Source organism: Thamnophis sirtalis, unplaced genomic scaffold (genome assembly GCF_051295495.1).
Source record: "Thamnophis sirtalis isolate CommonGarterSnake01/CBP01778 unplaced genomic scaffold, rThaSir2_p1.2 scaffold_14, whole genome shotgun sequence".
NCBI classification, from domain to species: domain Eukaryota; kingdom Metazoa; phylum Chordata; class Lepidosauria; order Squamata; family Natricidae; genus Thamnophis; species Thamnophis sirtalis.
This window is the reverse complement of record NW_028261394.1, coordinates 698075-719285: the sequence shown is the minus strand read 5'-3', so window position 1 is coordinate 719285 and position 21211 is coordinate 698075. Positions and strand designations below refer to the sequence as shown.

At 54.2% G+C, this 21211-nt stretch overlaps 1 protein-coding gene across 1 annotated transcript in view; it reads right to left on the bottom strand.

The window, feature by feature from the left end:
• Positions 1-334: 334 nt before the first annotated feature.
• Positions 335-21211, bottom strand: part of GRIN2A (glutamate ionotropic receptor NMDA type subunit 2A) — a 65066-nt gene continuing 44189 nt past the window's right edge. Inside the window, exons 5-14 of the mRNA XM_087728462.1 lie at positions 19341-19455; positions 14470-14675; positions 13423-13591; positions 13174-13327; positions 12262-12387; positions 11272-11501; positions 10545-10705; positions 5790-5977; positions 4642-4880; positions 335-3367 (exon numbers count right to left, since the gene is read on the bottom strand). Coding sequence (XP_087584588.1) covers positions 1592-3367; positions 4642-4880; positions 5790-5977; positions 10545-10705; positions 11272-11501; positions 12262-12387; positions 13174-13327; positions 13423-13591; positions 14470-14675; positions 19341-19455 — 3364 coding nt within the window. The 3' untranslated portion in view covers positions 335-1591. The remainder of the gene's footprint in view (positions 3368-4641; positions 4881-5789; positions 5978-10544; positions 10706-11271; positions 11502-12261; positions 12388-13173; positions 13328-13422; positions 13592-14469; positions 14676-19340; positions 19456-21211) is intronic.

Genomic DNA, 21211 nt, shown 5'->3' with positions numbered 1-21211 from the left:
GCCTCAGGCCCCGACGCAGCAATTGGGAGGAGGCTCCCTGGCTGATGGCCACCTTCATCCCCAACTCCCACCTCAAAAGCCCCCCGGGCTCCTTTCCACGGCCCTGACCCCACAAGGCCTGGCGGTGCAACGTCACACAGAGGATCCAACCGGACAAAGCTCTCCCTGGTCCCTTCCTTGCCAAAGAGAGTCCTTGCGTTAACACCCAACACACAGGATCAGCAAGGAGGAGGTTGTGGGGACGGAAATGTGCAAACCAATGCTTAGCATCACCCAAAAGAACGAGGGCCGTCTCCAACGGCAGGGGGCCCCTCACAGGCTAATTTCAACCTCATTGGCTCTACTTCGGAAGAATTACGGGAGTAAATCCCAGGCCTCCAGACCCTCCACTGGGGTCCCCGTTGCCACAGAGAGCTTCCTGCACCTGACTCCTGCCTGGGCTGCTGGCTGCCTGGGCCCAGGGCCTTCTCCAGACTGGAGACTCCACAGGCCTCTCCCAGGGCCCCCTCCGCCCCCGCCTGTTCCGGGGTTGCACTACAGGGCCTCTCTCTCTTCGATGGGAGCAGGAGGGGGTCACTGGCCCTCCTTTCCTGAGACAAGCCCCCAGACCCCCTCTTCTTGCTTGAAGGCCTAGCATGGAGCCGGTGACCCACTTTGGCAGTGCCCTTCCTTGCCATGAGATCTGGAGGAGGAGGAGGAGGAGGAGGAGGAGGAGGAGGAGGAGGAGGAAGGGGAGGGGGGGAGTCCAGGGTGAATTGCAGCTGGATCTCTGCAAGACAGAGACAGATGAAGACAATATTGATTCCATTCATGGGCCCTGAGGTTTTGTGTTTTTTTTTTTTCATATTTTTTTTTTTTGCTTTCTTTTGTCTGTGTTTAAAAATAAATATGAGGCTAAATCATAGAGCTATAGCGATATATAGTTGTTTGTAAAAAAAAAGACTATCTTTCTAATCTCTTGGATGAGTCTTACCACGGTAAGTGTGCAAACGCATTCTTAAACTTGCTTTTTGTTAAGCTTTTGTTCTGTGTCAAAGTACATGCATATACCATATTGCTTATTCTCTGTTAAAAAATAAAATCTTGGGAGGGCAGAATTACAGGGGGCGAAAGTGCTAGGAGGACGGAGTCCGACCGACGGGGCAAAAGAACCATCCTGGTAGAAAAACAACACTGTTGCCAACAGGGGGCGCAGCTGTTTCCCAGTGCAGTGACCATCCACGGTGGCCACGCATGTCCTGGGGGTGGGGGGCGAATCTGCTCTACAGATCGGCCTTCCTTTGCATGGCTATTCCTTTGGGTCAAGAATTGGAACTCTACTTGGGACAGAAGAGATGTTTCGCCAAACTTAATTGACGGGGGGGACGGGGGGACGGAGGAGACAGAACTATGGATAGTGTAGTCCGTGCAGTGGTCCCTGGGGAGTGGGCTGTCCCTTCCCACGGCCTCTTCCTGCTCCTTCTTTCTGGTGGAACTAAGCGCATGGGAATGGGATCTACGCAAGGCAACCGCTCTCTTCCCCCTCCTCCAACGCTCTGCTAAGGGCCGCCCCCTTTGGCCTGCGGCAACTACGTCCCCCTGGAGGTCAGGGCTACACGTCCGACTCCAGGCTGGGGATCTTCTTGTAGACCCGTCGGTCGCTGCAGGAGTTCAGCCCTCGTGGAGCAGAGTACAGGCTGTTCTGAGTGGCCGCGTAAGGCATCCCGTGCTCCGAAACGCACGCGTCGTTGTGGACCCGGCCATCTCTGGAACAGTACGAGGCCGCCGATTTGACAGACGACCTGGAGACGCTGTCATAGGCCGGCTGTCTGTGCAGGCTGGTGGGACTGGGCGCCAGGACCAAGTGCTGGTCGTCACAGTAAGACCGCAGAAAAGGGTTCTCAGCCGAGCATTCCAGGTACAGCGACTTGATCCTCTTGCCGTCGTCCAACGTGCGTGAGAAGAGCGGGAGCTTGCCGCTCGAGTGTTTGCTTTGGGGGGCCCTGAAGAGGGTGGCATAGGGGCCCCCTTCCAGAAGCCTCTCCTTCTCTTTCAGGCTGATGCTGCGGGGCGTTCTGCCCCCGTTGCCGTCCCGGTGCTTACTGAAGAGGTTGTCGAAGGAGCGCTGCCTGCTGATTTGCAGCTTACTCTTGCGGGGCGGCTGGCTCTTCTCCTCCGGGGCCCAGTCCTGCTGGCACGGTTCTTCCCGGGGCCCGGAGTTGGCGGGGCTCTGCAGCATCTGGCCCTCCTCGATGTCGTACAGGCTGCCCATCCGCACGCAGGCGCCGCACCGGTAGGGTGACCGGCTCAAGTAGTGCCCGGCGTAACTGGGCAGGCTGGTCAGGCAGCTCCGGCAGTGCGTGGCCTTCTGGCGGTATCGCTCGTTGGCTTCGCTGTAGGCCACGTTCTTGTCCTTCGTGCCGTAGTGCTTTGGGTAGAGCTTGTACTGGCCGTTACTTGGAAGACTTTCCTCATTGCTCAAGGGGATCTGGTTGCTCTGCTCGGGGGGCCGGTAGCTATCGTTGCGGTCCTGATAAAGGTTGGAAAAGTCGGCCGGCTCAGGAAGGATGATATTCTCCACGTACTCCGGGGGAACATCGAGGTGGAAACTGTGCTGTTTATCCGCCTCAATGATGTAGATTTTGTCCCGGGGTAAAGATTGCTTGCTCTTCAGGTAGGTCAGCTCCACCTCGCTGCAATCCTTGGGATATTTTGATGCGGGCCTCTTCTTGGCATTCTCCTTGGTCTTGGGGGGTTTGCTGTTCCTCTCCTCCTCCGCGTGGCCGGCGGCTCTGCTGGAGGCGTCGGAGACATCCGAGTGGACGTCTTCAGGGAGGTACCTGGGGCCTTTGAGGGAGTGCCGCCGGTTTCCCCCCGTGCCGTCGTCCCTCTGAGAACCGTGACTCTGCCGGAGGGAGTCTTGGCGCAGAGATTCCAGCGATTTCCTCCACAGCTGCCTCGGGCGGGAGTTCTCCTTGGCCTCGGCCGCCATGGCCACCTCCACCGTGTTGGGGTTGGACTCGTGCAGCGTCAGGGGGTGCGGCCCTTGGAAGACGTAGTTGTTGAGGTTATCCGGGTGGCGGGTGGCGGGAAAGGCCTGCAGCTCGTTCGCGTTGTCGCTGAAGATGTTTTCCTTGGGGGTCAGAGGGTGGTTGTTGTCCGAGAAGATGAAGCTGCCCTTTTCCATCATCAGGTCCATCATCAACGATCCACGGCGGATGAATTCGGCTGCTCTTTGCGGGGAACTGATCCGCCCGGGGTTCACGCTGGTCATATTCTTGGCCGTCTGCAGGAGCTTCAGCATGTTGGTCTGAGAACTGGTCAGGGTGAAGTGGGGAGACTTTTTCTTCTCCTCAATGTGGACCCCATGGATGCAGCTGTAGATGCCCTGCAGGGGAAACAACGGAAAAAAGAGACGCTGGCTTTAGCCGCCAATTATTTTGGAGGAACTGGGGGGGAGACACTTCCTACCTGGAACTCTTGGAAGCCTTTCGGTTTCATTTAATGCACATTTAAACCTGGATTTTTAATCAGCCGGGCAAGGGGGGGAGGGGAGTGTACCCTTGAGGGGTGCTCAACTTAAGTAAACTGACTCTTCACAATGACCATCTTGAGAATTAAACCAAGAGAAAAACGGACCTCGGGCTCCGTTAGGTGGAGAGTCCAGGAGGAAAGATGGAAAGATATTGTCCATCTTCAATAATTCCTGAGTAGCAACACCTGTACTCAGAGACCACTAGCTACATAACTACATCATCGCTCCTAGCAAACCACAGTGGCTTTGGCTGCCTCTCTCAACCGAGGGCAGCCTGAGTGGGTGGGATGAGCCCATCAAGCCCCCCACCACGCAAGGGCCGGCTACAGAAACCCCTCGAAGCAGCAGGAAAGGCGGGTTCTGCTTGAGTGAGACAATCCTTGAAGTCTTCCTTCCTTGTTCTGGGATAATTAGCTCTACGGCTGAGTAGCTCCAGCCAATTATTTCTGTATAATTTTTGACAAGAACAGAACCGCAGAGTCAATTAACCAATTAAAGGACACCAACCCAGACGCTGCTCCGAGTTTAAACGACTTGCATTTTAAAGCAACTTCTTTGGAAGAAGAAACCCACCGGTGAAAGGGTTAAAAAAAAAACACCCAACTAGTTTGTGTTCTCAGGGACAAGTAACTTCAACCAGAATGCTAATTACACTTAGTGAAGCTGCCTAATTAATTTGGGAAGATCTGCCCAAGGAGCTCTGATGCTGAGTATGTGAACATCCAAGAGGAACTGGGAGCTTTGGGGTCCTGGAATGAAACCTGTTTGGGCCAATGGGGCTGCAGGAGGCTCTTTCCTTAAAATCCTCCCCTCCCAGATCGGACTTTTCCCCTTCTTTTGTGGAACAGGAAAAAAATCCTCCTGTCTGGCCCATTTTTCCAAGAACCCCTTGCCCCCAAATAAGGATGGGCTCCCTTGAAGCCCCTCCTCCCACAGCCCCTCAGAGCGGCTGGGGGCCAGGAGAGGCAAACGGAGGCTATGATTGCCAGCCTCCCACCCTCGTCTGGAGACCCTTCAGAGACCCTCCTGGTCTCCTCCCCGCTGCCTTTGCAAACAGGGGCCAGAGATTCAGCAGTCCGTGTCCCCCCCCCTGCCCATTCCTGGGCCTGGCCTCTGTCCACGCTCACCCTGCTGATGGAGAAGAGCAGCCCCGGGCGGTCGGAGCACATCCCGGTGAAGCAGAAGCGGAGCTTCCAGTAAAAGAGGTGCTCCCACACGAAGGTGATCAGGCTGAGCCCCATGGCGGCGGCCAGCATGTAGAACACGCCCGCCATGTTGTCGATGTCCAGCTGGCTGCTCATGACCTCATTCTTCTCGTTGTGGCAAATGCCGGTCAGCCAGAGGGTCTCCAGCTCTTCCATTTCCCCTGGAAAGAAAGGCCAGCGGAAGGTCAGAGAGACGGGCGTCCAGGGCCAGAGGAAGAGAGGCTGGAAGTCCCGCAGGAGTCGGGAAGGATGTGGAGTTCCAGGATTCCTGATCTGATTCTCTCCCGCTCCGGAAGCAGGATCTGGCTGGGACGGGTCCCTCCTTTAAGGGGAATGCCTCCAAGGAAATTCCCCCGACTGAGCTGGGTTGCTAGAGAGTGGACAGTTATTAAAGGATAAAAAAATCTGGGTGCCCTGAAGCTGAATGTTATCTTCTTTCTGCTTTTTTCTTTTTTTAAAGCAGAGGATGTGGGTGGCTTTGTTGACGTTTTTTCAGCTAGAGAAAACGGAGCTCTTAAAAGACAGAAAAGATGGATTCCCTCCCTTTGCAACAAGGCAAAAAGGCCATTAAATGCCTGGCAAGAGAAAACCAATTTCCAGATGGGAGGAACCCGAGGCCTGCAAAAGGCAAGGGATGGGCACCCCCAGCTTCCCCCCCACCCGCAATGTTGGAGGGGGTTGAGAGAGGGGCCACCTGCACAGAGAACAAAGGGAAGTGAAAGGAACTTAAAATTTCTGCTGCTTTTCCCTTCTCAAAAGGAGGCTTTTATTGGGCATTTCCAGTTTTCTTTCCCTCCAGAACAAATTTCCCAAAGCCTCAATTTGGGGAGGGGGGGGTGTTCCCCCTTCCTGATCTTGTCCCTGCTTAGAAGCTAAGTGGGGTGTTGCAATGTGGGGGGCAGGGATGAAATGGTGGGGTTCCTGCAGATTCCCAGGCTCCGTTCCTGGGATTCGCTCTCCGCATTCGCCCATTGAAATCATGGCCACCTCAGCCAAGAGGGGCATCGCGCAGAGGCCGCCTCTGTCCTCCTTCAAGGGAGAGCCGGCAGGAAGGCCGCTCTGCCACTCACCGTCCCCCACAAACTGCAGGAGCGCCAGGTCGATGGCCCTCTTCCAGGGGGAGCCCTTCTGCAGCGCGATGCCGTATCCCGTGGTGGCAAAGATGTAGCCGCTACCGATGGTCACCAGCTTGCAGCCTTCGTCCCGCCCGGCCTTGTAGTTCAGCACCGCCGCGTCGTAGATGAAAGCATCCAGCTTCCTGCCACAGAAAGAAGGGAAGCTCAGCCGGTGGAGGGAAAGGGGGCGCCTGGCTGCACCCCCCCCCGTGCCTTGACCCATGCGTGCCCGCAGTCCATCAGGGGCTGGAGAAGAAGGCGGCTCAGGGACAGCCTGCAGCCCTTAACCCTCTGCAGGAAAAAAGAGGCACAAGCTCTCTTTCGACCCACAATGCAGCCCCGGGGCCACTGCAAGAACCCACGGGCCCTCAAGCTTTGTTCTACAGGTTCAGGAAGAGGGGAAAGGCCCCCCAAGAGGGCAGCAGCCCCTAGGCCAGCACAGCTCCAGGCCTTTGGGGGGGGGTCAAGCACAAGGTGTATCCCTGGGCCCCTTCCCCAAACAGGTGCTTTCCCACGGGGCAAGGTCCCACTTCTGGGTTTCCATCTCCTTCAGATTTGGACAAATGCCGGGCTTTGAAAGCAACTCCTCGCAGCTGATGGGACGAAGAGGAAGCCAGGAGGAAGGGAGGAAGAGGGCAGTCAGATACTAATGTCCTCCTTTGTCTCTCAGTCTGTAGTGAGTCATCATCCTCACCTCCTCCTCCTCCTTCTCCTCCTTCAGCCTCCCTCCCTCCCTTTCATTCTTCCTTCTTTTCCTTCCTCTCTTCCCTTCCTCACCCTCTCCTGTCTCCCTTCTCCTCCATTAAAGCGTTTCCTTTCCAATGGGGAAGGACTCTTCTAGACAAACTGCCCAGGCTTGACCTGACAGATGGTCAGAGGGAGGATCCCCAGGAATCCCTCCTCCGGTGGATGCTTGGGCCGATCCAGTCGGTCCAAAAAACTGCAGATGGACAAAGCCTGGTTTTCAGAGAAGAGCCTCAGGACAGGGGACAGGGGCCGCAGGATGACAGGGAACCACCCGGCCGGGGCCCCTGGGGTCTCTTTTCCTCTGAGTCTTGTTTTCTTTCCAAAGCTGTGTGCTGCCCTTCCGAGCTACGTTTCCCCCAAATAATCTGCTTACAACACACTAAATTCACCGGCAAAATTATGAGCAATCAGAATGCATAATAAAACACGGCAACGAATGCGCCATTCTTCAAACGGCAGCAGCTCAGTCCTGGGGGGATCTTGAGGGACCCCTTCCCCAAGTCACAGAGCAACCTTCTGTGTGCTGCTACTCCAGGCAAATCTGCCTTACACAGACACACACACACACACACACACACACACACACACACACACAGCATGGGGCTTTGCTTCCCACTGCAACCGAAGCCACGGCTGGATCCTTGAGAAGCGCAAGAGAGCAGCTTTTGGGATCTAGAAACAGCTCAGCAATCTCCCTTCACTCTTCTCATGCCTGATCTGTTGATCTGACTCCTTCTGTCTCACACAATGGCGCAAGGGCCGCTGGGATGGTCTTCCTAGTGGCCACAGGGCAGAGGTGGGTTCCTACCGGTTCGCACCGGTTCAATTGAACCGGTTCGTCAAATCTACCGAACCGGTGAAAAGAGGTTACACCAGTGGACCCGGAAAGCAGACCACACCTACAGAAGAGGTTCCAAATTTTTTTGAAACCCACCACTGCCACAGGGGACACATGGATACCAGGGTCCCCCCCCGCCCCCAGATCTTGATCTCGCCATTGGACGGTGGTGTTCCCAGCTGGATCTCAGCAGAGGCAGATCAGTTCCCTGCACCCAACCAGATCAGAGCGGGGACTGAACCCTCTCCCGGCACAGGGGGAAAGCAGACTGCCCCTGGGCATGGAGGCTCCATTGATTGACACCAGCAGAGCCTTCTGTGGCCATGTCTCAACTCTTCCCTGAGGCTCTCCAAGTAGCCTTTCGCCCTCCAAGTGAGAAGCTTTTTCCTTCCGCGAGGGACTGCTACAGGCGGGTCCCCATTTAGCGACCGCCTCATTTTAAAAACTGCGGTGACATATGGGGGGCGAGACAGTTCACTATGAGACTTTGCGGGTCTGCAAAGCAAAAGGAAGTCGAAGGAAGGCGGCAAACACAATTGCGGCTTCAACTAGCGACCCGCTGGCTTAACGGCAGAGTCGCCCGTCTCGATGGAGGTCACTAAACGAGGATGACCTGCATTTCCCCAGCCAAGCGTTGCCGCTGGAGGTGTGGGCGAGGTTCCGTCCCCTGGTTGCTTCCGCACAGGGAGCCCCTGCATCCCTTCCGAGTTTCAGGCAATACAATAAAAATAGCATTTTGATTGATGGCCACCAGGCATCCATTCTGCTCTGGATGGGGTTGCTGGGAGGGGGGGATTTTATGGGGTTTTGCTTTTAAATCCAGGCTGAGACACGGAGGGGCGGGGGGGGGGGACCATTGTTCCATTAATAAAGGGGCCGCTCTTGCCTGATGAGGCCTCCCTCGGCCAGACCGCAGCCATCCATCCCCTGGTTCCCCCGAAGCCTCGCTCTCTGCTCTGCGCTGGTTTTATTACCTGCTTTCTCTTCGTTTTTTTTGCTGGCTGCACCTGACTGGGAGCCCCGGCTGGGCCAGGCGTGATTTACAATTACTTTTATGAATAATAACCAAAGCCTGCCATTCTCGGTGTCCGTGGCACGCAATAAAACACTCGCCCCCCCCACCAGCGTCTCCCCGAGTGGCCAAAGTCCCCATTGGCTGGACGGAGCTGCCATCCTTCACCCCCTCCCCGACACACACACACACACACACACACACACACACACACACACACACACTCCGGCCGCGTGGCGGCTGCTTCCTCCCCCGGACACGATTTTTAGTTACCGCATCCGTAACTCAAAATAGATGCTGCCCTGTCAGTTGCACGGAGCGTCATGTTTCAGCGAGGGAAGACTCATCACCCCCTTAACGACACTTGACAGCGAATAAAACACCAACGTGAATTTCCACAATTGGGGGGGGGGAGGGAGGGGGAGGGAAAACAGGCAGAGATTTTCCCCTCGGAAGCCCCAGAAAAGAGGCAGGATGCGCCCCCGTCTTTCCTTCGGCTGAATTTGGGGCTAAGGGGACCTGGATGCAGGGCAGCCTTTCGGAGAGGGGAAAGGAAAGTGTCTGTTGGCTGAATTGGGGAACGGGGCTCTCGGCTGGAGGGGACTGTGCCCCCCTTAAGGAAGCCTACAGGGCCAGAGGCAGCCTATCTTCCAGAGCCACGGTGGCCCAGTCGTTAGAAGGCAATATTTCAGGCTGACTCTGCCCACCGCTAGGAGTTCAATCCTGACCGGCTCCAGGTTGACTCAGCCTTCCGTCCTTCCTAAGTGGGTAAAAGGAGGACGGAGATTGTTGGGGGGCAGAGGCCGGCTCTGTAAACCGCTTACAGATGGCTGTAAAAACACTGTGAACCAGTATATAAGTCCTAAGTGGGAGGGGAGGGAGGGAGGGAAGGGCCATACTGGCACAGTGGTTAGAATGCTGTATTGCAGAGTGACTCTGCCCACTGCCAGCAGTTCGATCCTAACTGTCTGCAAGTTGACTCAGCCTTCCGTCCTTCCTAAGTGGGTAAAAGGAGGACGGAGATTGTTGGGGGGACAGAGGCCGGCTCTGTAAACCGCTTAGAGAGGGCTGTGTAAAGTGTGGTGAAGTGGCGCATAGGTCTGAGGGCCGTGGCTGTCTTCAAGCAACTGTGGAGGAAACGCTGGCCTTCTGCCCTGTTGGCCTCCTAAGCTCAGGACGATGGTCTTGGACGAGGGGAAAAACGCTCCAAAGGAAACGTGTCTCAACCTCGGCAGCTTGAAGATGTCGGGGACGGCAACACCTGGGCTCCCCTGGCATCTCTTCACCCGCCAGAGCGGAGGCTTTGAAGGATAATGTGGTGCAGATGTTGGGAAAGTGGCGCTTTTCTCCGTCCCTCAAAGCAGCTCCCTCCTCCCCCCCCCCCAGAAATGCTCTGGAGCCTGCAGCCCAAGCGGTGGCCTATTGATCACCGAATCATGGGACATGACAGGCGATTTGCACCGTCTGCTGCAGGCGGCGTCCATCAGCAGAGGCGGCAGAGCACCTGGGGATCGCCAGAGACGAACAATCCGGAAAGAGGGGGGGAAGTAGAAGGGAGGGGGGAGTCCTAGGCAAGGGGCAGCTGGGGCTATAGAGGTGCTGGGGAGGCCTCAGGCTCTCCATGGGACCCCCACCCCCCCGGATAATCCCTAGCGGCCCTCCAGAAGGGAGAGGGCCCCCCACCCCTTCACTAGCAGGACTGCAATCCACCAAGCTCTTTCAGGAGAAGCAGGGGGTCAGGGGGGGAGACAGTGGAAGGGGGTGCAGGGAGGTCGCCACATAAGCCTTTCCTGCCCACTACCGAGAGACAGCCGGCCCCTTCCGTTGGGTGGGTGGGGGGTGTCAAACAAGTGGAGAGAGGGGGAAAGTTCCCTTAAAGCTTTCCTCCACTTGTTCTAGGAGGCTCCTGCCCCCCACCCGCACCCCCCAGTGGGTGACTTGATGTGGGGCAAGATGCCTCCTTGGGATCTCTGCATGCTTGCGTCGGGGGCCCCCGCTGTGCCTCGGGCAGCCCCAGGATCCGTCACTCCGAAGAGAAACACCGGTGAACCAGCAGCGCCGTGGAACCCAATCAACCAGAACCCCCCGCTGGGCCCACCAGCGCCCCACCTACCCGGTTTTCAAGCTGACCAAGGCGTCTTCCACTCCCTTCTGGTTGTACTTCACCATGTAAGCGTGCATCTCCTTGTAGTTGTTGCGGATGTTCCTCTCGGTGCTGCCATTGGGGACGGTCCCGAACCGGAAAGGAGGGGAGTAGGCGTAGGGCTGCTGGAACTGGGGGAGGGGGGAGGAGACACGAGAGGTCAGGCGTCGCCCACCCCTCAGTCCCGGCTGGCGTGGAGGGGCACCAGATTCACCAGCAGCATCCGGGGAAGAGCAGCCCCCAACCCAGGGGGAGCCCAGGAAGACCCCTCGCACACACACACACCGCTTCCTGCCTGCCTGGCCTGAGGGACGCTGCCGTGGCCGTCCTGCCCCCCACCCCCCACCCTCCCCAGGGCCCTTGGGAGGGCATCTGGAAGTCCCGGCACGGAGGGGAGAAACACATTCCCCCCTTCCTCCTGTTGATCGGCGCCTCCTTCGCTCCAGACTCCTATCGGAATTACATACGTTCAGCTGGAACTTTTGTATTTTTTGTATCTTGGAGCAGCCGCCAGGCACAGAGAAGCACAAAGTGGAGGCATGTACACAACAGACACACTAAGGAGGAGGAGAGGTGTGGGACCTGGGAGCGTGAGGAGGAGCGTGCCAGGGGTCAGGAGGGAGGGGTGCGTGCAGGGCTGGTTCTGTCCTGGCCCCAAAGGCAGCCGAGGGCCTGGGGGCGGGGGGAAACCACTGACCTTCTTATCGCTCAGCCCTGTGACCTGGTCCACAAACTCCTCCTGGATCATGAAGGCCGCCAGGTTGGCTGTGTAGCTGGCCAAGAAGATGACCGCGAAGAAGGCCCAGACCGAGACCATGATTTTGCTGGTGGTGCCTTTCGGGTTCTGCACCGGCACGGAGTTGTTGAACACCAGGCCCCACAGGAGCCACACGGCCTTCCCGATGGTGAAGGAGGGCCCGTGAGCGTCTGGTGGGACAAAGGGGGGGGGCAGAGGGGTCGCTCAGACACGCAGCGCCACTGCCCAGCCCCTTCGCTTCTTCCTTAGCACCAGCAGCCCTTCCCCCACCCCGGATGGGATTTGGGGCCAGAAGTCCCGTTGCTGAGCGCCCCCCACAATCCGGTCGCCTCCATTGCACCCAGGGAAGGACAGCAGAGCCATGTCTACACAGAAGGATGCCACGTGTGGCTGTGATGTAGACTCAAGAGATCTGGCGGGGGGGAGGGGGAGATGGCCCAGAGCAGAAGCCCAGCCAGCAGGGCCCATAACCCCTCTGCCCCATGGAGGGCTTGCTGCTGATGAGACCCTGCGCCCACAAGGCACCAGCCTTCCTCCTCCTCCTCCTCATCTACAGCGTGGAGGCGAAGGACCCCCTGAAAAGCTACTCTGAGAGTAAGCAGTTGGGACCAGGGAAGCTCATCCAGACGGCTCTTGAATTTGGAGGATCCACTCAAAGATCCTGCCACTTCCAAATGCTGCTGAGCCAAGGCTGCCCCGGGTGAAGGATGCTGGGAAGAGCCCACACTCCTCCCCTACGGGCACCCCTTTCTAAGGACACCCCCTCCCCCAGGTGAAGAGAGGCTGGGCAGAGTGCCCCCCCTCCCGAGTGACCCAGGACTGGCAAGTCAGGGAGAAAGGTCCCCTCCCTGGCCTGCTTCCCCTGCTTGAGGGTCCTGGGCCCATTGGCTGCGCAGGAGCTCTTGGGGCGGGGGAAAAAAGGTGGGCTACCTTTCCCCTGGGCCAGGTTGCGGTTGTAGCCCACCGGGCTGAAGTACTCGAAGATGAAGACGGCGATGGCCGACACGACCAGCAGCATGACGAACATCATCACCCAGACAGAGGCGCTGAAGGGCTCTGCAACGAGGAAAGCGGCCCGTGGAAGAGCTTGTCTGCAGCAGGGACAATGACGCAACGAGACCCCCAGCTGCCAGCCGCCCCCCTGCCCACCCACCCCCGTCCCCTCCGCTGCCTCGCTGGAGGGGATCCCTGCGCACAAGCCGGGTTGCAGCTGCTGCTCTCACAAGGCGGCCACGTTGGCTGAGCCGCAATGCAGACGGGAGGAGACGCTCCGGAGGGCCCCGTAGGTCTTGGGCTTAGAAGGAGCAGCCTCCCCCTCCCTCCCTGCCAAGTAGCTTCAGGGGAGGGGCTGCCGGGCTCAGCCCACCCGAAGGAAAGTCAAGCAGGGCGCCCGGCATCAGAGAAAAGAGGGGGGGGCGCTTTTGTGGGGAGCCCACTCTGCATCTGGCCCAGAGGCTTCCTGGCAAGGACGCCTGCGGATCGAGGCTCCCTGCCCAAGTTCAGCCCAGGGCAGGCAAGGCCCACCAGCCGCCTCTTGGGTGCCTGCAAGGCTGGGGCAAAGGGCCCGTCCCCCTCCCTCCTCGGCCTCTCCTCCGGGAAGGAGCTGGGCCTGTGGAGCTGGCAGGAGGGGCTTCCCAGCTTGCTCTGCCAGGGGAAACGGGGGCCCCACCCAGCGAAGCACCTCGGTGCCAGGAACAGCCTCGAAGGGAAGGAAAAGCTTCACTCTGGACCCCAGGAGAATGGCCAGGGCAGCCACCCACCTCAGAAGGCAGTGGGCCCAACTCTGCAAAGGGAGGGAGGGAGGGAGGGAGGGAGAAGAAGGAGGGAGGGCGGGAAGCTCACCTAAGAAAGCAGAGGGAGAAACGGTGCCGTTACTCCGCGAGACCATGACGCTAATCCCAGTTTCCACAAAGGGCACCGAAAAATCCACCACCTCCGAGCGCTCCCCGTTGATGGTCAGGGACCCAACCGCCATCACGGCCTGCTTTTTGACCACCTGCGGGCAAAGGGAGACGAGGGGAAGAAGGGGAAGCTCCAGCCCAGGCGGAGGAAGAGGCCGGGCGATCTCCCAGGCAGAGCCGCAGAACCTACCTCCCCAATCATCCCGTTCCACTCGTTATTGATCTTCTTCCCGTGCTTCCCGTTGATGACCAGGTAGAGGTCGTAGGTGAACTTGATGGTCCTGGAGAGCTTCTTCAGGATGTCGATGCAGAAGCCTTTGCAACATTTCTTCAGGTTCTTCCCTTCTTTGGTGATGTTGCTGAGGAGACGAGCACAAAGGTCTATCTTTCCTTCCTTCCTTCCTCCCTCCCTCCCTTTAGCTTTGAAGAGGGGCAAGGAGGAGGAGGAAGGGAGGAAGGAGGAAGCAGGTATCATTAACAACTGTCATTGCAAACCCAGATGGGAGGCAACTCGTGGTCAACTTTGACAGGTCTTGAGAACCTGATTGTCAGCCTCTGCTTTGCTATCGCTTCGGCTGCCATGAAACGGGGAGGGAGGGCATGGTATTTGGGAGGGGTTACTCATTGTGCTGGAGGAAGGTTCTGGAGTTCACCGGCTGATCGAACTACGCATGCATGGGTGTTCCCGCCAGGACTAACGGCACCGACATTCCATCTTCCTGATGCCTTTTGAAGTTATCTCACACCTGACACTTGGAAGACTTATGATTGGACTGTAACTGTGATGCCAAGGGGTGGGGAATGGGCTATTCTATATATCAATCGCTTTCGCGCCTAAATAATCAGACTTCGCTTCGCTTTGCCTTTAATCATTCTTAATTAGTAAAAGTACACTTGATTTCCACACATGGAGTCTCGTGGTCTTTCTTTCCTAATTAATTAATGGAGAGGTGCTGACACTGATCTTGAGGCCACCAGGAAATCAAGAGGAAACAGGAGAAGCCCCTTTCAACGCCTGGACCTGCCCTGGAGAGGCCGGCGTCCTTGGAAGGAGCCTTCACCTTGTAAGGGGGGTGGGGGTTCCTCCACCCCCACATCTAAACAAAGGGCAAGGGGGTGAATGCACAACCAGGGCCCCCATCTCAAGACCCTCCCAGGCCTTTGCAGCCCTTGGGGAAACGGGGGGAGGGCTTGAGATTTTGGGTCCAGGGAGGGTGAGGGGTCTCTCTGGGCTTACTTGATGACGACGAATTTCCGGCAGGGGACGGTGTTCTTCACGCAGGTCTCCGTCAGGGGGTCCATGTCCTCCACGATGACGAAGGGAGCCTCCTCCAGGGTGACGATGCTGAGGTGGTTGTGGTCCGGGTCGCTGTCGTTGAAGGAGTTGAAGCGGGGCCACACCGAGTACTTGTGGGTCAGCGTATGGTTCTCCCACTCGCCCACCTGAGGAGCCAACACAGGCAGGGGGGGCACAGGTGAGCGGCAGCCCCACTTCCAGGGAGCAAACAGAAGCTCCCTTAGGATCCTGGGATCCTTTGTCCCGGGGATTTCTTGAGCATCTGTATTTTATGATCCTGGCCCTTGGCTCTGCTCAAGGTCCATCCAGAGATTCGTTTCCTTGTTTCTGATGCCGGAATAATCCCCTCTTCATTCACGACACGCCCCCTTCTAGGTCAGACAGGTTGTGCCCCCCTCCGGCCCCCTTTCCTGCCCCCCCCCCCCAGCTTCAGCTCAATAGGGCCAAGAATTGCCATTCCTCTGAATTCATGCGCTCTGACTTTAGTCTGGAGGATGCCGGCGTTCTCTCCAGGCCCCAATGGCTCTTCCGTGGGGCAAGAAGACAGGGTGAAGTTGGGCAAAGAACCACTTGGGGGGGGGAAGGGGACGGAAGCGACCCTGCCTGCCCCCCCCTCCTGTTTCCGGAGACCAATCCCGCCCCGAAAAAGAGGGGGCTACTTTCTGTGCTACTACAGAGGACGGGGGGCACAGGCAGCCGGGCTGCAGGGAGGGATTCTCTGAGACGTCGAAGTGCTCGCCTGTCGACCAGGAATTCATCAAAACGTCCAGGACAAAATGCTCTCGGCTTTAAATCCAACAGCCTCAGACCACAATTGGAGTCTGCTTGCTTGAATGCCCAGACAGAAACTCTCACCCAGATGGAGCCTTCAGGTCTCCAGTTTGCAGTGTTCAAGTACACACACACACACACACAGACACCCACACACGGACAAATGCCATACATTCAGGAACAGAAGCCTGAAGTGGATTGGGGCTACAGCAGGAGGCAAAAGGTTGACAGACACACACAAACACAAACACACACACACACACACACACACACACACACACACACACACACACCCTTCCCTATTATGGAACTTCAGAATAATCCACCCACACTTCAAACAGCCAGGTAACATTTCCACTAGCTCCGGCATTAAAATAATTATTAATCATAATCAAATGGGAAGGTTTAGTCAATGCACTGCTTTAATAGGCAAAAAAGCTAGACAAACGTGTTCCTCTATTAAACCACACGAGGCATTTTATTTTCATTATTTTTCCACGAAAGCAGACGAAAGCTACAAGCAGTTGCTTCCTGCTGCAGAAAAACCAGTTTGGGGAGGGGGGGGGCGTCCTTTAAAAATGATCTTTGCAAATATTTTATCTATAGGTAGGTGTTATTGTTGTCTTTCACTGTGCCTAACCTCTTCTTCTGCTCCACTGGAAGAAAATAGCAATAGCAGTTCGACTTCTATACCGCTTCATAGGGCTTTCAGCCCTCTCTAAGCGGTTTACAGAGTCAGCATATCGCCCCCAACAACAATCCGGGTCCTCATTTCACCCAACTCGGAAGGATGGAAGGCTGAGTCAACTTTTGAGCCGGTGAGATTTGAACTGCCGAACTGCAGAACTGCAGTCAGCTGAAGTGGCCTGCAGTGCTGCATTTAACCACTGTGCCACCTCGGCCTTTATCAGATGAAAATCAGATGAAGTCGTCAGAAAGTAAGAAGGGAGCAGAGGACAGAGGGAACGGCCTTGCAGGACGGAAGGAAGAACAGCCTCTATAGTCAGAGAAGTGGAGGTCTGAATCCAGGCCATGAAAGTAACATGAGCAAGTATCTCAGAGAAGCCCCTCCTCGGTTCATGGGAAGAAAAAGGCAGGCAGGGGGAGGTTCATCCAGCGATGTCAGATTCTCTTACTGTAGCTTTACAATAAGAATAGCATTGACGGGGAGGAGGAGCCAACTTCGCAATGATACGGCTGCGCGATCTCAATGCCCCGAGACCGCAGCTGATACTTTTGCCACTGGGTGGTCCAATCGGACCTAAACCGTCCCGCAGAGACAGTGAACGGGAAGAATACATCTTGCTGATCTCAGGGACATCGCAAAGTCCCTGATCGATCCAAGAGAAGTTCTTCAAGACAAAAAGTCCAGCCACCAGGCTGATTAAGTCGGGGCAGCTACGAAACAGAAGGATAAGGAAAGAGAAAGTGTTTCCAGCTGGTGAGGAATCTTTACCGACTGCCTTTAAAAAATTTAAAGTTAATTTAAATTGGAGAACAGAAGAAATAAGCGGCGGAATTAAGTTTTGAACGGTTTTGGACAGTGGGTTATCTTACTTTTTAAATGTTATTTTCATGGATGGAATCTATGCAAGGCTTTTAAAACAAATGCATTAAGTTTTCTTCTTCTTTTTTCATTATTATCTTTTGCAACCTATGGACTAAAATTCGCCTTCTTCATTACTGCATGTGTTTTCCCCTTTTTCTTCTCTATTTCATTCAAGAATTTGATTTTTTTTTAAAACTTGGAATAAAAAAGATACAAAAAGCAACAAAGAAAATTGTAACAACGGAGGGAAAGACGACACTGCTACTCGGAGGCTGGAGGTTTGTGTATTGGAAACAAAACATGTTTACTTTCTTCACTGATTATTCTGACTTGGCACTTCAAGATCTCACTGTTTTGTCTATAGAGAGTGATAAGAAAAAAAGCATACAGATGTTCCTTTGAAGTATATCTTTAACCAGAGAAAACTGAAAATAAGACCCTATTGTGAATTTATGCTTAATCTTGTAAAAACCTTCCAAGCTAGAGCAGCAGTATTTGTCAGCTGGAGATAATGGCACAATCTCAACAACAGAAAGAAACCTTAAATTTGCAAAAGATATTGTTAGAAATTCAGAAATTATCAAACACATTTGAGAGGACGGAGAAGTTGGAAAATCTAGAGCATCTAACAGTAAAATATGATGAAGAAGTTGGAGATGTTTATCAAGTGGAAAAAGTGGAGGTTAGAGTCCTAAAAACCGAAGAGAAAAATGACCACAAAAAAATTAAATCCGCTGATATCGATGGTGATTGGTTTGTATCTGGAAATGGAAAGTGGAATACAGAAAGAGGAATTAGGTGGAGGAGGACTCTACCCCAGATGGCAAGATACAGAAGAAAAAGAAATTTATGGATTTAAAGAGAAATTTTGTTAGCAACATCATTGAAAACACCACTAACAATTAAAGATAAGCTGATTAAGGAAACAGAAGAAGGGCATTGAAATTACATGAGAGACTTAATAAGCAATGAGTTGCAAAGAGGAGTCCATACAAATTTGATTAAGGAGATGATTAGAGGACTGATACCACAAACGGCAGAAGACATGAGATTGTTTTGCTACTGGAAAGATACAGGTTGATAGATGAAAGTGTATAATCTAAAACTAGTAAAACTTAATGAAATTTAGTGACAATAGATGTAGTTAAATAAATAATTGATAATGATAATAATGTATACATATGTATTGCTATGATAAGTAATAATTGGATATGAATATTGAATGGTACCTATGAAAGGAAGATTAGAATTTTTTTTTGTTATATATAAAGGTTAATAAAAAAGAACTAAGTTAAATTTAGTTAAGTTTTGTTTATTAGGGGGGGAAATGTTATGATAAAGGACACAGTCAAATAAAGGAGGGATAATGATAACAACGTATATATATATATATGCATGGGTACAACATAAGGAAAGTGGATGTAAATTGTAAACAGTGATTTGGAAAGGAGGATTAGAAATTTCTGTTACTAAATATTATGGATGTTTAGCCAGGAGGATATTAGAAATATTGGAGGATATTAGAAATAGCAAATGAAATACCAGTATGTGGTTATGTTTTAAATCTTGATATATTTTATGATGAAGGACGTTTAAACAATTATAGTCAAATGAAAATGGAGGTATGATGATGGTAACATGTATAAATACATCTGAGTTAAAATACCTGAGTTAATATGAATTATGCTTGATGACTGTGGAAGAGATGCACGAAAATCAGTTTGAAAACTTTGACAGTCCTACGCAAATTGAAAGGCGAAGAACCCTCGAGAGAGCCTGCTTTCCCCCTCTAGGGTGAGATCTACGGGCTTTCTATTCAAACCGATTCTGCAGCTGCATCCAGGCAGGGAAACAGGCCTGCCTCAATCGGCACCCCCCTTTTTAAGCTCTTTTTGGGGGTTAGGGCTAGCCTCCCCAAACCAATCCAGCCCCTCCTGGTCTGATTAGTCAAGTTTTCTCCCAGGTGGGAGGCAGGGGTAGCTCTGCACCCTCTGAGCTCTTTGGAAACAAGGGTCTCCAAGCTGCAGGCCAAGCCCACCTGCCACCACTGGGGGCTTCAGGAGTCCTCTGCACGGCTGCTTGCTGGAGGCCCAGGCTCTCTCTCCCTGGGTCAGCACTGCGGACTCTGCCTCCCAGCAGCTCTGTGGGATCCCAGATTCCGCAGCTGTTCCTCCCTGAGACCCTCGTGGGTCCATTTCAGGCCCACCTTGGCTGTCCAAATGGAGGGTCCCAAGAAGGAGAGGGCCGCTTTAGGTATAACTCCACCTTTCAATCCAAGCATTTGCCCCACCGAAAGTCCCTGGGAGGGGAAATGGGAGCCCTGGACCAAAGAAGCAAACTCTGAAGGTGGCTGCACTCACAAACACACACACACACACACACACACACACACACACACACACACTGGTTGTCCGAGCGGAAGTGCTGGCTCTGCAAAGCAACCCCCTACTCTCCCTGCTGGCCCAGCCCTCCCACAGGGGGCGCCGGTTACCTTCTCCCAGGCCCGGCTCTCATTGAGGACGGTGACCACGAGCCGCGGCTGGGCTTGGTAGCCATCTGTGGTGAAGGATAAGTCTCTGCCTTTCCAAGTCACGTTCATCATAAACCTTGAAAGAAAGGAAATGTTCAAAGAGAAATTAATGAGCTGCCCAGCAGTTAATGAGCGAGCTAATTCAGCCACTGGATTAACTCAGATGAAACATATGCTATAAATCCTCCCTTTGTTGTGAAAAAAACCCGTGTTTTATGAACAGGGATCCGATCCGTCCTATGGATGCCTGGCAATCAGTCCCATTCGGAGAGCGCGCCATTTGCTCCCCATCCAAGGGTGGACCTGGAAGGGCCGGGCAAGGGGGAGCCGATGCCCGGAAGGGGCTGGGAGAGCATGACGGGAAGAGGAGCCCACTCGAGATGCCCGTGGAGGAAAGGCCGCTGGGCCCTCTGAACTCATCCTTATACGGCCAGCCCTTCTGCACTGTTTCTCCCTTCGCTGTCTGGGCATCTTTAAGGCCGGAGTCCTGAAGGGGCCTCAGATTCCTTGGGCCAAGATCCCAAGGAACTTCGGAGCCCCATCTTACGTCTGACCTGCGGCATTTGCAGGTGGGGCTGGCAAACGGACATCCACTTTTATTTTTTTTATTTTTTTAGTTTAGTTTATTTTATTTTATCAATTTCATGTATACATTCACAATTATATGATCTCATAACTGTTATTAATAATATGTATTTATAACAATTTTTCCCTACTGTTGACAATATACTTGAAGATTGCTTTCTTAACATCCCATAGATCCATCTTATCTTACAACGGCCCTACTTCTTCTTCCCTCCCTCCCTCTTTCCTTCCCTCGTTTCTTCTCTCCTACTCCTCTTCCTTCCCTCCTTCCTTCCCTCCCTCCTTCCCCTTCCCTCCTTCTCTCCTTCCCTCCTTCCTTCCCTCCTTCCTTCCTTCCTTCCCCCCTTTCTTTTCTCCTTCTCTCCTTCCTTTCCCCCTTCCTTTCCTCCTTCCTTCCCCCCTTCCTTCTCTCCTACATTCCCTCCTTCTTTCCCTCCTTTCTTCTCTCCTTTCTTTTCTCCTTCTCTCCTTCCTTTCCCCCTTCCTTTCCTCCTTCCTTCCCCCCTTCCTTCTCTCCTACATTCCCTCCTTCCTTCCCTCCTTTCTTCTCTCCTTTCTTCCCTACTTTCTTTTCTCCTTCTCTCCTTCCTTTCCCCCTTCCTTTCCTCCTTCCTTCCCCCCTTCCTTCTCTCCTACATTCCCTCCTTCCTTCCCTCCTTTCTTCTCTCCTTGGACATCCACTTTTAAATGGACTTTAAGAAGTGGTCGGTTTTCCCTTCGAAGCCCATCCTTGAAGAGGAAAGCAAAGCTACTGGGAGCCGGTGGGCAGCTGTCTTGGCCTGAGGCTGCTGGGTTCCCTCGGGGGGGGGGGGGGGCTGCAGCGGGAGAGAGTGGGGGAGAGTTGGCCACACAGACCCGGTCAGCCTACCTCGGAGAGGGACATCAGGCAGGTGGACGGAATGGGTTTTTAAACCACCTGCTCACCTGGCTGACAAATGCAATTAGTAGAAGGGGGTTTATTTCAGAGGCGGATGGGCAACGCAAGGGGGCCACCTTGTGGCCAGCTATGGAAATAGTGGGGGAAACGGGACCTCTCCAGCCCGGCCAGTTTGGTGGCTGGAAACCAGCCAGGAGCCCGGCCGGCCGGCTTCACCCTTAGCTGGGATGCAGAGAGGGCTGCTTGCAAACCCGGCCCAATTTGACGGTCCGGTTTGGCTTGCGGATGCGTGGGGACCCCCTTGGCCACGAAACCCGGGGGAAAATGATCGTCCCAAGGGATAAAATAGGTAACAAGATAAAAGCAGAAC